Here is a 14,315-nt window from a genome sequence, read left to right on the forward strand (position 1 = left end):
AATTAGGTCCTCTGTGAACGCTGCCCTGAGAATGTGTGACGGGGCATAACAGGAGAACATAATTATGCTTCACAACTTATGGCTCATTTGTCCATTGAACACATGTTAATTCAGTGTATTCCACGAGCCTGGCCCCTCCCCCAGGGCCTTAGAGACCAGTGGGCTAGGAAAATGGGCAAACAAATTATGAGAAAGGCAGAGTAACAGCAAGGGCACCAAAGAGCACAGAGCAAGAGGGGCTAACCGTCACTGGGACCTGTGGAAGGGGTCGAGAAGGGACCTATGGAAGGGACATGTAAGAGGCCTTACACACGTGGAGGGCGGTCAGTGGGGAAAGAGGGGCTGAGAGCAAAGGTAACAGACTCCTCCCTCGAAAAAATGACCTAGCAAGGTTGTAATCTATCACAGCTCAGTAGAAGCCCTTCTTGTCCAGTTTATAAGCTGGTTGTAAATCGATACTGACCTCACTCAAGTATGCAACAGGCCCACCAGCCAGGGAACTGGCTTTATCCAGGCATCCTTCATGTCTTAGGTCCTGAGCAAGGCACACAGTTTGCTCTGAAACTGAGCAAAGTCACACTGGAAGAGTTGGAAAACAGAGGATGGCAACACACACAGATACAGGTATTTTCTTGATGAACGATCTTCTCATTTCTTTTTTCTCATAGATTTAATATGGAGGCATCTTATTCTCAGTGAGAATGGGGCCAAATAACTTGTGTCTTGAGGCAAAGTCACCGACATGCCTTAGCAAAAAACTCAAAGGGAAACTATTTTGTACAAGAAAATGTTTACCTCCTAACAGAATCTAAAAATGACACAAGTCCCTAGATCATTGCACAGTAACTCAGATAAGAGTCAAGTTTAAGAAAAAATGAGAGGGCTTGAGAATGTGGGATTTATCCCTTAAGTTACTGTTAGGACGCTAAGACTTGCCCTTAAGGTGATCTGTAACCATGAAATGTCTCCCTGATCCCATCTCACTTTTACCCATAAATCCGGGGACTAAAATAATTGTTAAGAAAACTCTTAATATAAATTCACTCTTGACAGCCCTTAAATCCTTATTTGTAAATGAACAATTAGCAAGGAGTTGTGTGGATACACACACACACACAGACACACGCAAAGGAATAACCATAAAACCAAATTAGACTCTTAATTCTCTAACAGTGGTATTCTAATTTCAGTTTATGAAGAATGAAGCTTTCCAGTTTCCGCCCCAGATATTCTAATTTGGTAGTTACAGAGAAGGACAGGAACTGTGCTCTTTACATCCTCAGTAAAGCACCCCAGGTGATCTGATATTGATGAACTGCAGACCACGCCCTACAGAACCCTGTTCTATGACTCATGACTAATTTCTGGTTCTGTAGTAATAATATGATGTTGATGGTAGCAGCTGACACTTAACAATTGTTTATCATGTGACAAACACTATGCTAAGTATCTTCAATCTTTAGAACTACCTGATGGAGTGAGACTGTCACTGTGACCCCTCTGTAGATGAGGATGTTGAGTCAGGGGAACAGTGGTGTATCCTGTCCCAGGCTACACACCCAAGCAGTCAGATTCCAGAGGCTAGTCTCTCAATTGCCTCCTGATAACCCATGCTACTTTTATTTATCATCGTTTAATTCAAAAAAGCTTTTCTCTGCATCTACAGCAAACCTTGAGGGAATATCATATCAGCTATCTATTGTTGCTTACCAACTCCTCCAAAACTTGGATATTTAAATAAAATATGATTATTTTATTACTGTCTCAGGTTCTGGGTGTCAACTGGGCTCATCTGAGTGGCTGTCCCTCCAGGTCCTCCATGAAGCTGCATGTGGTGGCTGGAATCACCTGAAAGCATGCCTGGTGCCCATAGATGTCTAAGGACTGGGACTGCTTGGCCATCTCTGTGTCTAGGTGGTCTCTCCACCCAGTTTGTGCAGCCTGGCAGCTTCAGGGTAGCTGGACTTCTTACGTTGACAATCAGTGTGTCCCTGGTGCCTGCTCCAGGAAAGAGAACGCCGGGTGGTCACTCTCTTACCTTTGACGAGCAGCCTTGGAAGCCACACAGCATCACTTCCATCACTGCCACCAGATAGTCTCAAAGGCGCATCCAGGTTGAGGAAGGTGAAATAGACTCTAACTCTTGACAAGACTGGGAACACTACTGTGGCCAATTTTTGGAAAATACAGGCTGCCTCAATCCATCCTCTGGATAAAACAATTCACATCCCTCCCACTTGCAAGATGCACTCATCCCTCTCCCATGCTCCCCAGAGCCTTATCCCGTCATCACATCAGGCTCAGGTCCAAGCCCCAAATCCCATCCTCTAAATCAGGTCCAGGTATCCTGGCTGCTCAGGTAAGGCTCCTTAGGTGGGCAGGTCCTCCAGAACTGTCCCTAACTATCAAAGACAAGCTGCCTATTCTCCACACAACTAACATGTTGCTTGTGCCTTGGTTAGGATTTAGTCCTGGTACCCGGAAATTATTTTTCATGGCCATTAGGTCCGTGCTACGGAATCTTGGTTCACCTTTGGATATTATTTCCTCATCCACAAGAGGTGACATGTTTGGGGCTGGTCGTTTTCTCAGCCTGATTCCTGCTCATAAAATTTTGAAGCACCAGAGCCTCTTTATTTTGTATTGATCATATCTCTTTCAACGCAGCTGATACTATTCCTTTAAAAGCTTTGTGAGTTTCCTGTGAATCAATTTATAATCTACTCCTTTAGTCAAAAGCCACATCCACAAATCTCTTTGAGATAATCTCCTCTCTACTTTTTCTTTTCTGCAAGATTTCTGTGGGACAATACTCTTGATATCCTTAGAAGTCCTGTGGTTTTGTTTCTTTGAAAAGGTCCAGTGAAGCACCACCTGAAATCTTTCTGAGGTCTTAATAAAGGGGTTCATAGTTATGACCTTGGCTTCAGCTTTATATCATGTTTCCCTGAAAATGCCCCAGATTCAATCTCTGCTTACAAGTTATTTCTTAACTTCAGAGTTATTTACTATCCTGATGGCCCAGTGATAAACTATTTTATTTTCAAACTCAGAAAGCCCAGGCTCCTTTATAGATAATAGTTTGTTCTTTCTTTAGCTTATCTCTTTACCCTCATTTTCCTGCAGGAAAGTAGAAGAATCCAGGAGGCTGCTTTTACACTCGGTCTAAAGATCTCCCTACCTAGATCATCCAGTTCCTTAAGTGTGTTGTCTGGTTTCCACAGTACTGCAGGTGACAGTGCTGCTAAACTTTCCACAAAGGTATAAAAAGGGTTATGTTTCCTTCGGCATCCAGCATCTTTCTCACTTTCCTTTAAACATCACCAAGAGCTTTCTTGGGTGTCACGCTTCTGCTAACAGTCTCTTCAAGACTCCTCCTCCTTCCCTGGTGGTCCAGTGGCTAAGACTCCACGCTCCCAATGCAGGGGGCCCGGGTTCGATCCCTGGTCGGGGAACTGGATCCCACATGCCGCAACTAAGAAGTCCGCCTGCTACAACTAAACATGCCATGACGAAGATCCCGCCTGCCTCAACTAAGACCCGGCACAGCCAAAATAAGTAAATGAATAAATAAATAAATAAATATTAAAAAACAAAAAAACAAACTCCTCCAATTTCCCAAGGCTATTGCCAGGCTTTTAAAGTTTGGGTTTTTTTGGTTTATAGCAGCACTCCACTTCCAGTACCAATATCTGTATTAGTTGTCTATTGCTATCTAACAAAAGTCTCCAAAATTTAGTAGCTTAAAATGACAAAGGTTTTATCATCCTCTCTCTCTCTCTCTCCCTCTCCCTTCCTCTCTCTGTCTCTCTGTCTCCCTCTCTCCCCATTCTACTAGTTGGGTATCAGCTAAGCCCTTCTCATGCAAGCTCTCTCACAGCTGTGGTCAGACAGTGGCTGGCCCTGGGATGGTCCACAAGCTCAGTTCATTACATTTCTGGTGTCTGGGCTGGGGAGACCTGGACAACTGAGGGCTGGAGCAGATGGGGTCCTCTGGCATCTCTCTCACCTCTGTGTGGCCTCTCCACATGTTCTCCACAGCGTGGGTGCTTCAGAGTAAGCAGTCTTCTCAGATAGAGATCAGGGCCACCAAGAGATGTGTCCCAAGAGAGGAAGAGCCAGCCAGAAGCTGCACTGCCCCTGACCCACCCTCAGCAGGCAGGCGGCATTGCTTTTGCCATATTTTACTCATGGGGCAGTCACAGAGGTCCTTCCAGCTTCAAGGTTCTAGAGGAGCCCGAAGGACTAAAAATATTGTTGAAGCCAGTTTTGTAAAATACAACCTGCCACACGTCCTTTAAACTATTCACATCTTCAGAACAACTCTATAATACTAATGTTAAAATTTTGTTCGGTTCATTAACTTTCTAGGAGAAGCTTATGAGTTGCTGTGTTTTAGTACATTGAAAGCCTTTGGGACAATGCTCATTAATTACAGAATTGTGCATTTTGGGTATTTTCTACTCTTAAAAGTTGGCTGCTTTGGTGAACCCTGCATAATACTGGCCTTCAAAGATATCCATTGAGTTAGAAAATTAACTTTGTTCTTTTCCATTCTCATCTGGATGTTTCCCATTTGTTTCATGTTTACGAAGTGCCAGCGTCTGAGCTAAGCACTTTACATACATTATTTTATTCCTCTGAGATGATTAGTGATATCACCGTTTCAGGCATGACTGTACTGAAGCCCAGAGAGGTGTGACCAAGACCTCTTTTAAAATTATAATTTGCACCAATGCCACCGCGCAAACACACACACACACACACACACCCAATTCTGTGACTATTATGGCCTGTAGTTTCCCACCTCATAGCATGTATCATGTTCTAACATGCTATGGAATTAACTCATTTGTTTTATTTACTTTTTCTATTGTGTGACTTTACCCAGGAGGGCAGAGGAAGGAAGCAGACAATTACTGTGTATTCACTAATGTGTCTCTGAATAAATACTGGTTAAATGCACAACTAAATGAATGATAGCATGAAAGGGTGGTCATGCTGGGGTTTGAATCCAAGTCCATCTGACTCCAAAGCCTTTAATTTTAACCCTAAAAGTGGAGTTGTCACCCTGAAAGTGGAGATGGATACTCTCATATATGCAGTCATAATGAGAGAAAAGCCTGGGTGCCTTAAAACTCAAGAACTCAGCAAAATTAGATGTGCTTATTCAGATCAAGAATTCCTACAGATTAGCAAAGCACCCAATTGGTAAAACAGTTCAAGATTTTTGAGAAGTTTTGATATTTTAGTAAAACTGTATGTAATTTTCTAAAATTAACGTCTTGGCTCCAGAGAAATTATATTTAATAAAATCTAGAATTTATAGTAAAAAATATTAGAAAAATAAGTCGTTTAGAATCTTTTAACTTAAACTTTAATAAATGTTTTGAGTCATATTTAAGTAGTTTTTCTGCCTCTTTAAAAATTAGTTCTCGCTAATATTATGCTCTTTTGTTTTTCTAAATATCTTCCTTCTTTTCAATTTACGAAGTTGCCACTAAAGTTCTTAGTGAAATACAGCACTCTTGATTTCCCTGTTAAGTGTGTTAGGATTCAAATATATTAATTAACTGTAAAACAAGCCCTTGGCATCATTTTAACAACATTCTTTTTAGAAAAATAATCTTTCCATGCATGTAGTTGTTTTCAATGGTGTTTTGTCGTGTTCGTTTTAGACCATTTAAATAATCCAGCTTAAGTATTTCCTACAGGAAACAGCCACAGGGCACCAACTCGCTAATTTACTGGTTCTCCCCAGTCTCCTATTTTCTCTTCTCTAAAAGCCACGAGGAGCAGTTCAGCCAGTACTTAGTCCACACATGTATCAGGCCCTTAGAACCCAGGCGTAAGCAGGTGCCAGCGCAGATGGAAGGTGCCCACCCCGCTGCATCCCAGGCCCTTCCTGCTGCAGGCGGCTGGCAATCCTGGGCCTCCTTACTGGCCACCTTACCTCTTCCTTGACTGGTGGGAGTTGTCCTCCCCCTCCGAGATCAGAACTGGCTTTCCCCTTGGCAGTCGTGCGAAGTGCGGGGAGACATGGACCCAGGAGGGTGGGGAGATGGGGAACCTGAGGTTGAAGAGAACCAGACCCTGGAGGGGGGAGGGACCCAGACCCCGCAGGTGGGGGAGAACTGGACCCTGGAGGGTGGAGGGACCCAGACCCCGCAGGGGGGAGCGAACTGGACCCTGGAGGGTGGAGGGACTTGGACCCCGCATGGGGGGGGAGAACTGGACCCTGGAGGGTGGAGGGACCCAGACCCCGCAGGGGGGTGGACTGGACCCTGGAGGGTGGAGGCCGGGTCCTCGCCGGTCGCGGCGCCGGGGCAGCTCCGCGCGCTGCGCGAGCCTCGGGCCGGGTCCCCCGCTAACACTGCCGCCCTTCTCCGCCCTCGCCCAGTTCTCAGCCGGCCCCGGCCGCACAGTGACGACTACAGCGCCGTGAAGAAGATGCCCCCTCGGAAGCCCACGCGGAGCCCGCACACCAAGCTCAGCGGCTCCTCGGAGGAGATCTCGGGCGCCCGGCCGGGGGCGGCGGGGGCCGGCGATGCGCGGCGCAGGGCGAGCGGCCCTCAGTGCGCCCTGGGGGTCCCCACGCCGCCCGCGCCCCCGGAGCCCGAGCCCGTGTACATCGAGATGCTGGGCCGCGCCGGCAGCCCCGAGCCGGCGGAGGCCGTGTACGAGGAGATGAAGTACTGGGCGCCCCCCGAGGGCGGCGGCCTGGGGGCGGGCGTCTCCGCGTCCGCCTCGCACCCTCCGCCGCGCGACGGCCGCAGCCCCCTCCCCTCGGAGGACGGCGACGCCGGCGGGCCCTGCCGGGACGCGTGCGACATCCCCGCGCCCTTCCCCGACCTGCTGCCGCACCGGCCCCCCCTCCTCGTGTTCCCCCCGACGCCGGTCACCTGCTCCCCGGCGTCCGACGAGTCGCCCTTGACGCCCCTGGAGGTGAAGAGGCTGCCGGTCCTGGAGACCAGCCTCAGGTACCCCGTGCAGCCCGAGGGCGCCGGCCCCCCGTCCCCGCAGCACCCCAAAGCCCCAGAGGGCGACGGCGACCGGCCCGCGTTCGCCGGGCCGCACGGAGCCTCCCGTCCCCCCACGCCCGCCGCCGCCCCCCGGCCGCCCGCGCACTTCACCTCCGCGCCCGAGTCCGGCGCGGGGAGGCCGGCGGAGCCGCCCCGGGGTCCCCCGAGGCCCACCTCGGCCCCCGCGGGCGCGCCCTGCAGCCCCGGCCCCAGGAGCCCGCAACCCCCCGGGAAGGCGGCCCGGGCCGAGCCCAGGAAGGCCGCCCCCGGCACCCCCTCTCCGGCCGCCTACAGCCCCCCGAACTGCAGGCCTGTGGGCAGCCCCCTGGATGAGCTGGCCAGCCTCTTCAGCTCGGGAAGGAGCGTGCTCCGGAGGTCGGCGGCGGGCCGCAGGATCCGCGAAGCAGAAGGTGAATTTCGCACACGGAGGTAGAGGCGTAGCTGCAGACGCGGATGTGTGCCGATGTGCCATAGATACGGTTTAAGGATACGGCTTGAGGTCATTGTGGGGGTCGTTCAGAGCAGGTACCAACTTAAAAACAAACATCTTATGCAACCAATATGGCCAGGTAGGTAAGAATGAAGCTTTCCGTCTCGTAGGTAAAAGTTCTCGATACAACAACCCACAGCGCTAAACCTGGGTTTAATGCACGCTTGTGACTTGAGAAGTATTAGAGCAAGACTCAGCCTGAGCCGCTGATCTCCGTTTCCTGGTAATATTCACTTGCAACATGGAAGTGGCACTTTTGTCCCATTATGCCGAGATGCCCCTTTGGTTTATAGCTCACAGCTAACCCGCGAGTTCTCCAACCTGCTGTCCACCTCACTTCCACTCCCGGCATCTGGGACGGTTTCCTGTTCAGGTACTCTCTTACACTCACCCAGTACCACTTGTGCTATGTTGTTCTGAGTGAATGATTTTTGTTCTGTTCCTTTGCCACCCAAGGAAAATTTTAACTCAGTTCTGTTCTATCTGCATCTTCTCATTGAGCAGCGCTGCCTCATAACCAGTTAGCTGTTGACAGGCCAGTCAAGTGAGCTCAGGGCTAAGCTGTGGCAGCCAGAGGCTGTTGCCTATATTACAAAGTATTTATTTTGTGTCCATATAAAAGCAGAAGGTAGCTAGCAAAGCAAAAAAACAAAGAAATAAACAAAACCAAAAAAAGCCCTCATTAACAATTTGTTGCTAATCTCTTGTAAATAGCTCACCATGTGCTAATTCATTCAGACGAGGTTGCCTTTGAGCCAGAGGTGCCATTTGGGCACAGATTCTCTTAATAGTCACAGAGAATGTAGTCATCTTCCAAAAAACATCTTAAGGCTTTTATACAAAACCAAAATATTTTCCAATGTTCTGTATTTGGGAGGGGAATTACGTGAATACAAAGCATCTTCTCTTTAAGGAAATTGTAGCAGGTCCCTCGACCATGATGCCATTAACCCGAATGTAGATGGCGACTACTAGCATCCTCACTTTACAGAGATGGGAAACTTCAAGGTCAGGAGGTTAAACACCTTCCTTAAGGTCAGGTGGTAGGACTGGAAATAAAAGCTTATGATGTGACGTTTTATGTACGGGTTAACCTGCTCTTTCTCCTAAAGAAAACACATAGATATATTGTCTTTCATCATTTGATTAGGTCCAAAAACACTAGAAAATCTAGAAAACATTCTCATTAAGTGAAAAGTAGGTCAAGACTAAGAACGCTTAGCAAATGAGTGAATAACCTACCCCCCATTTTTTCTTTTTTTTTTTTTTGCGGTACTCGGGCTTCTCACTGTTGCGGCCTCTCCCGCTGAGGAGCACAGGCTCCGGACGCACAGGCTCAGTGGCCATAGCTCACGGGCCCAGCCGCTCCGCGGCATGTGGGATCCTCCCAGACCGGGGCACGAACCCGTGTCCCCTGCGTCGGCAGGCGGACTCTCAACCACTGCGCCACCAGGGAAGCCCCCCCACACCCCCCATTTATTCTTCAGTCAGATAAGCTAATTGTTTTTTTAGCTAACAATTTCTTCTTAATTACAGTCCATTAATAAATGAAATTTTCATTGTAAGTAGGAGATGGCTTGAATTTCACAAGTCATATGTTTCATTCCAAGGAACAAAATGGACTCTAAGAGAAAAGCCTTAAATGAACAAATTACTATTTGCTTTCGGAACTAAGAATTTATTAAAACCAAATTTTACTATAAATGGGAATTGGATGAATTCTTCTCGGCTGTATTCAAGAAAGTGAAATTAATGAATTTGTAGACAGGCGTCATCATTTGGAAATCCCTAAGTCTAGGACTTGAGGGGAGGATTCCAGGGAGGCCTCCAGGCAGGGTGCGTGGATGTGCTAATATTTACCCTTGGTAACATTAACCGGTATTTGGGAACATGTATCAAAACCTCAAGTACAACATTGTTAGTGCAACTCTAAAATTATAAAATATCTATTTTTCTACTGTGGGCTTTTACAAAACACTCTTTATTTTGAAAAGATTGTCTTGAGCCACTTACGACTTTCTCATAAATATATGAATTGGCAGCTTCTGCCCCAGCACAGTGTCATAACAGGAAACTGCAGTAGGAGATGGCTCGTCCCCTCGCACCAGTTGACAGGAGTCCAACTGTGCAGCTGAGGCCGGTGTGATTCCCGATGGTCCACGATGTAGAAAACACGTTGACCAGCATGCAGGACGTATCCTCCTGGGATCGTACAGGCTATTCTTTTAGAATGTCAAAGGGGCTTAAAGAGAAGACTTGGAAGAAAAAATAGTCTTGATGCTGGAGCTAATCACTGGAGCTGCTTATATGATTATTAGGGTTTTTACACAGTGTGATCCTGAAGCCGGTAATCCATTTTCTTCTGAATGAATCGCATGGCTGGTGTTCGTGATTTACTGGAGTCCTGGGACTTCTCCCCTTTAAGATTTTAAATCTTCTTCTTTACCCTTTTTATATTTCAAAATATTCTTCTCTTCACCTGAAATAGCTTCCTTACCAAATAATCCAGTGGGCGGCTAATTCCGCCTCAATGCACCTGAATTAATTACAGCTCATTTCTTGGACCGTTGTGATATGGGGAAACTGCACTGCAGACTTGCAGAAGGGTTCAAAATATTCCCCTCATTTCTTTAGAAAGTGACCTTGCAGAGATTAAACTGCTCCTTATTACCCTGCTAAAGGTATTTCCAGTTAAAATATAAAGGATGGTGAGCTGCGTATAGAAAACGAGGTCCTTTGGTGTTTCATTCTACAACGTCACTACTCCATAGACTTAATATCCATATGCGATTTCATAAATATCATGTCCCTCAAAACAGTTCATTTTCTATAGACTCTTGGATATTCAGTCTGAGGTACACAGGTCACAGAAATTCTAAGAGTCCGGGATGCAGGTATAGACAAAATGTGATTGTGCAGGTGACAGATGTGACTACAGCCTGGCAGGGGTAGTATCAGCAGCAAGTAGCTGCAGTGCTTTCTATGCTCCAGGCCTTGTTTTAATAACCTGTTTAGTTCTCACAAGACTAAAATGTATCTGCTGTTAACATCCCCATTCTACAGATGGGAAAACTAAGGCATAGAGATTAAACTTGCTCAAAGTCTCCCTCCTTTGAGAGACACAGCCTGACTTGAATGCAGTGATTCTGGCTCCAGGGGCATTTGTCTTGGCCACCTGCCCAGGACTGCAGGGAAAAAAAAAACACAACAAAAAACAGAGGATAAGCCTTTAAAAATTCATATTTGCTCACCTGAGGTGCAACAAGTAAGAGTCCTACAGTCTGGATGGAGAAAACTGTTTCATAAAGTCAAAAATTCCAAACATGTACTTTACAGATCATGGATGTAAACAATTGTGGAATACCCACTGGGCCCTTAAAATGAAGAATGACTAAATGTTTAATTGTCTGTGACTTTTTGGTTATCCCATTCATTCACAAGGTGTTTTTCATCTGATGCCATAATATGATTAATATTATTATGCTAATTATTTATGGTTGGTTAGTTCAAAAAGTAAGAGACCTAATTCAAATGCAGGGGGAAAGTCATTGGCTTCTTGGGGCCACGAGGGTGCGCCATTGTTCCAGATGGCTCCATGGCAGCTGGTTGTTTATCTAGAACGTGAAGTAAAATGAGCATGTTATTCTGTACCCCTTGAAAAAGATCAGGATGATCGAGCTTCAGGATGATCGAGCTTTGACAACAATGCAGTACACCTCAGAAATCTGGAGAAGAATGTGGAGGAGTCTGATTTGCAGAATATTCTGTGAAAAAACATTATTTTGTTACTCTCTGATACTGTGCATCTTTAGCTTATATGATATAAATACGTAGTTAAAAATTATATTGACAACAAAAAATATAGAGAGACTATATTTCTTCGCATATAATAGGTGTTTATTAAATACATTTGATGAAAACCTACCTAAAAAAGAAAAAGCAGTTTTACATATATTTGGTAAATCTGGCCCTTGTGGCATTTTTACACATAAGAACCACTGAAGCCAAATGGCAATTACTCTTAATTTCAAATATTTAATTTCATTGCATAAACACTCCAAGTAAGAATATTTTGAGTTTTTAAATCAAAGTATTATTCAAATGAATTTTTTACAGCATGATACTTAATTCCACAGGGCCATTTGTTGTCAAAAGAATTATTTTTAAAGTCGGCTTTATGGAAAATTTCAAACATACAAAAGTAGAGAATAGATTAATGAACTCCCTCTGTGGCCAATCTTAGCTCATCTCCAGTTTTCTCCACCATCAGTGGATTACTTGGAAGTATGTCCCAATGTCAAATCAATTTACTAATAAATATTTATAAACCTTTTATCAGAAAAGTCCTTTAGAAAAAATAAAAGGCTTATTCTTAAGTCACTTTAATTAGTACAGACCAGTCAATCCTTTTGAGCCTCATGAATGTGAGATTGTTGCTCAGGACAGAAGCCACCTCTGGATGCTGGAGACTCGTTTTTCATGATATAACCAAAATAATTCTCAGGAGTTAGCTTTCCACCAAAACAACACTGGCCTGCGAGATCTTCCACAGGTTCTTTGAGCACAGCTCCAGACGCGGGCAGCTGTGCAGACAACTTTTCTACTACCACAACAAGTGTGGATTTCTAAATATCACATCCAAACAGAGCTAAGTATGAAAGATCAAGGTCCCAAAAGACGTACGGTTGCATCTTAAATCAACATTGTGTGAGGTTTTGATGCCTCACTGCCGAATGAAGTACAATTCCTTATGCGTTGTTCAGCAACAAGAAGATGCTTTAAAATCAGTGAACTATCACAGAATTACAGGCAGAAGCCTCTGGCCTGCTTGAGGACAGTGGTGGTAAATTGCCATTCTCTGCTCCTGGTGTTTGAGACAGAAGTTGAGACACCATCTTCGTTTAATCTGCGATGCATTGTAATGAAACTGCGGCATACGAAATGGGTCCTCCTCCTGCAGATGTCTAGATGCCATCATGGGATGCAGGGCCTGACATCCCCGAGGCTTCTTGCCTCCGTGCAGACTCTGCTAGCAGTTGATCCGTGCCGAGCTGTTAATCTTTCTCACTCCCTATGGCCACTTTGCTTTCTCTCCATGGTGATTTATTTGTGAGGGGTGGTGGCCTGAGGCTTCATGAAAATTATAAAGGGCGTGGAGAGCAAGCACATAGTTTACTGACGTGTAGTTGAGCGCGCACTCCTGCCTCTCATAAAGGTCTCCCTCCTGTGAAAGGAAGGAATTCCGCTGCCTTCTGGAACCATTTTAAATCAACCCTAAGTTTCCCTCATTTTCCAAATGAGTAAGTCCTCCGGGAAGACGAGCTTCCCATCCCCAGAGAAGCAAGCTGTCCATTTATCACTAGGTGGCTATCAGGCGAGGATGAGCTATGGAAATGGCTCCCCCTACCGTATCCGTGAACCTGAGCTTTCACATAAGGAGAGTAGATCTCTGTGAGAAAAGGATGTTTTCACCCAGTTCCCGGCCCTGCTGCAGTGAAGGAGGGTATCTGTGTTTGGGACTGGCAACTGGACATTGCAGTGTTTCTAATTCCCCAGATGTCCAATAGAAATAATACTTTGTCTATCTCCGCTTGGAAATGAGCTTTCAAGCGGAGTAAACTGATCAGTAGCCAAACATACCTATGTTAAGAGCACAAAGCTCTTTGTCTTCTATGTTAAATTGGACAGTTGAAAAAAATGCCTAATATTTGTTGTGAATGTGGTGACATTTTTCTCCCAGTTTACGGCACCTTCTCTCTCTAAATGCCCAAGAATTCACAGAGGGAAATTGTGCAACCAGGGACCCATAAAACAGGACTTGTATTAACTTGTAGAGCTAATTCCCTTGTAGTCATCCAAAAAGCATTCACTTAATGTGAGCACGGGGCTTGCCACAGGGAATCCAAAGTAGAGAGAAAGAAATCGGTGCGCCCTGCCCTGTCCAGGCAGTGCGGGTGGCAGGTGGGTCCACCCCATTTCAATGAGAGGCGCTACGTGGGGGCTATAAACCATGAGTGGGTCTGTAACTGAACCCCAAGTGGCCTGTGAACCCCAGGGGTTTGCTTGTACCTTGTTTCGGGAGAGGTTGCACAGACTTCATCACAATGTGCCGGTGAGCAGGGCACGGTGCGGGGCCGCTGCCGCAGGTGTGCACAGCTGGCGTGCCCGGCAGCCCAGAGGGGAAGTGCGTGACGGCTGCAGTCAGGGAGAGCCTCACGCCAGGGCTGGCACGTGGGCAAGAAGGGTGGTGGGGACAATGACGGGGCGTGGAGTTAGTTTCCCGGGTGCATAGGGGAGCCGGTATGGCAGCCAGAGGAAGCCACGTGTGGTGAGCCTTGCCTCTAAACGTGAGTTCAGGGTACCTGGTCCTCTTAGCATCTGGCCATGAGCCTTGAAGGAGAGAGAGAGAAAACAGAGGGCACATGGAAGCAGGGCAGGATGAGCTTCCAACCTGGAAGCTCCACAACAAGGCCTGGAAACATCTCCAACGTTCCTCTTCTGTCCCGTGAGAATTCAGCATTCACCCTTAGGATCTCCCCTACAAAGTAAGAGCCAAAGGAAGAAAGAGAACCAAACCGGTAGTAGCAATTCTGGGTATGTGCATGTGACCTCAGAGGGTGGTAACTACTCAGAAACGCTCTGTAACACTGGTCATGGTGTTCTGTTAATAGTGTTAATAGCTAATGTTTGTAAGTGGCTCTTTCCTGTCGGCCAAGCATGCAGACGTCCCTCTTCTCCCCGGGTTCTGTCTGTGAGGCCAGAGGTGCAGGTGTCAGCCTCTCCATCCACCAACGAGCAGTCGT

General features: G+C 46.5%; 1 protein-coding gene across 1 annotated transcript in view; it reads left to right on the forward strand.

The window, feature by feature from the left end:
• The window catches only part of MYO16 (myosin XVI), a gene marked incomplete at both ends in the record, with an annotated part of 422,412 nt that overhangs the window by 359,217 nt on the left and 48,880 nt on the right, over positions 1–14,315 (forward strand). The window contains one exon of the mRNA XM_081214708.1: positions 6,401–7,432. Coding sequence (XP_081070834.1) covers positions 6,401–7,432 — 1,032 coding nt within the window. The remainder of the gene's footprint in view (positions 1–6,400; positions 7,433–14,315) is intronic.

The sequence above is a fragment of the Mesoplodon bidens genome, assembly GCF_964165515.1.
Source record: "Mesoplodon bidens genome assembly, chromosome: 17".
In the NCBI taxonomy this organism is placed as follows: Eukaryota; Metazoa; Chordata; class Mammalia; order Artiodactyla; family Ziphiidae; genus Mesoplodon; species Mesoplodon bidens.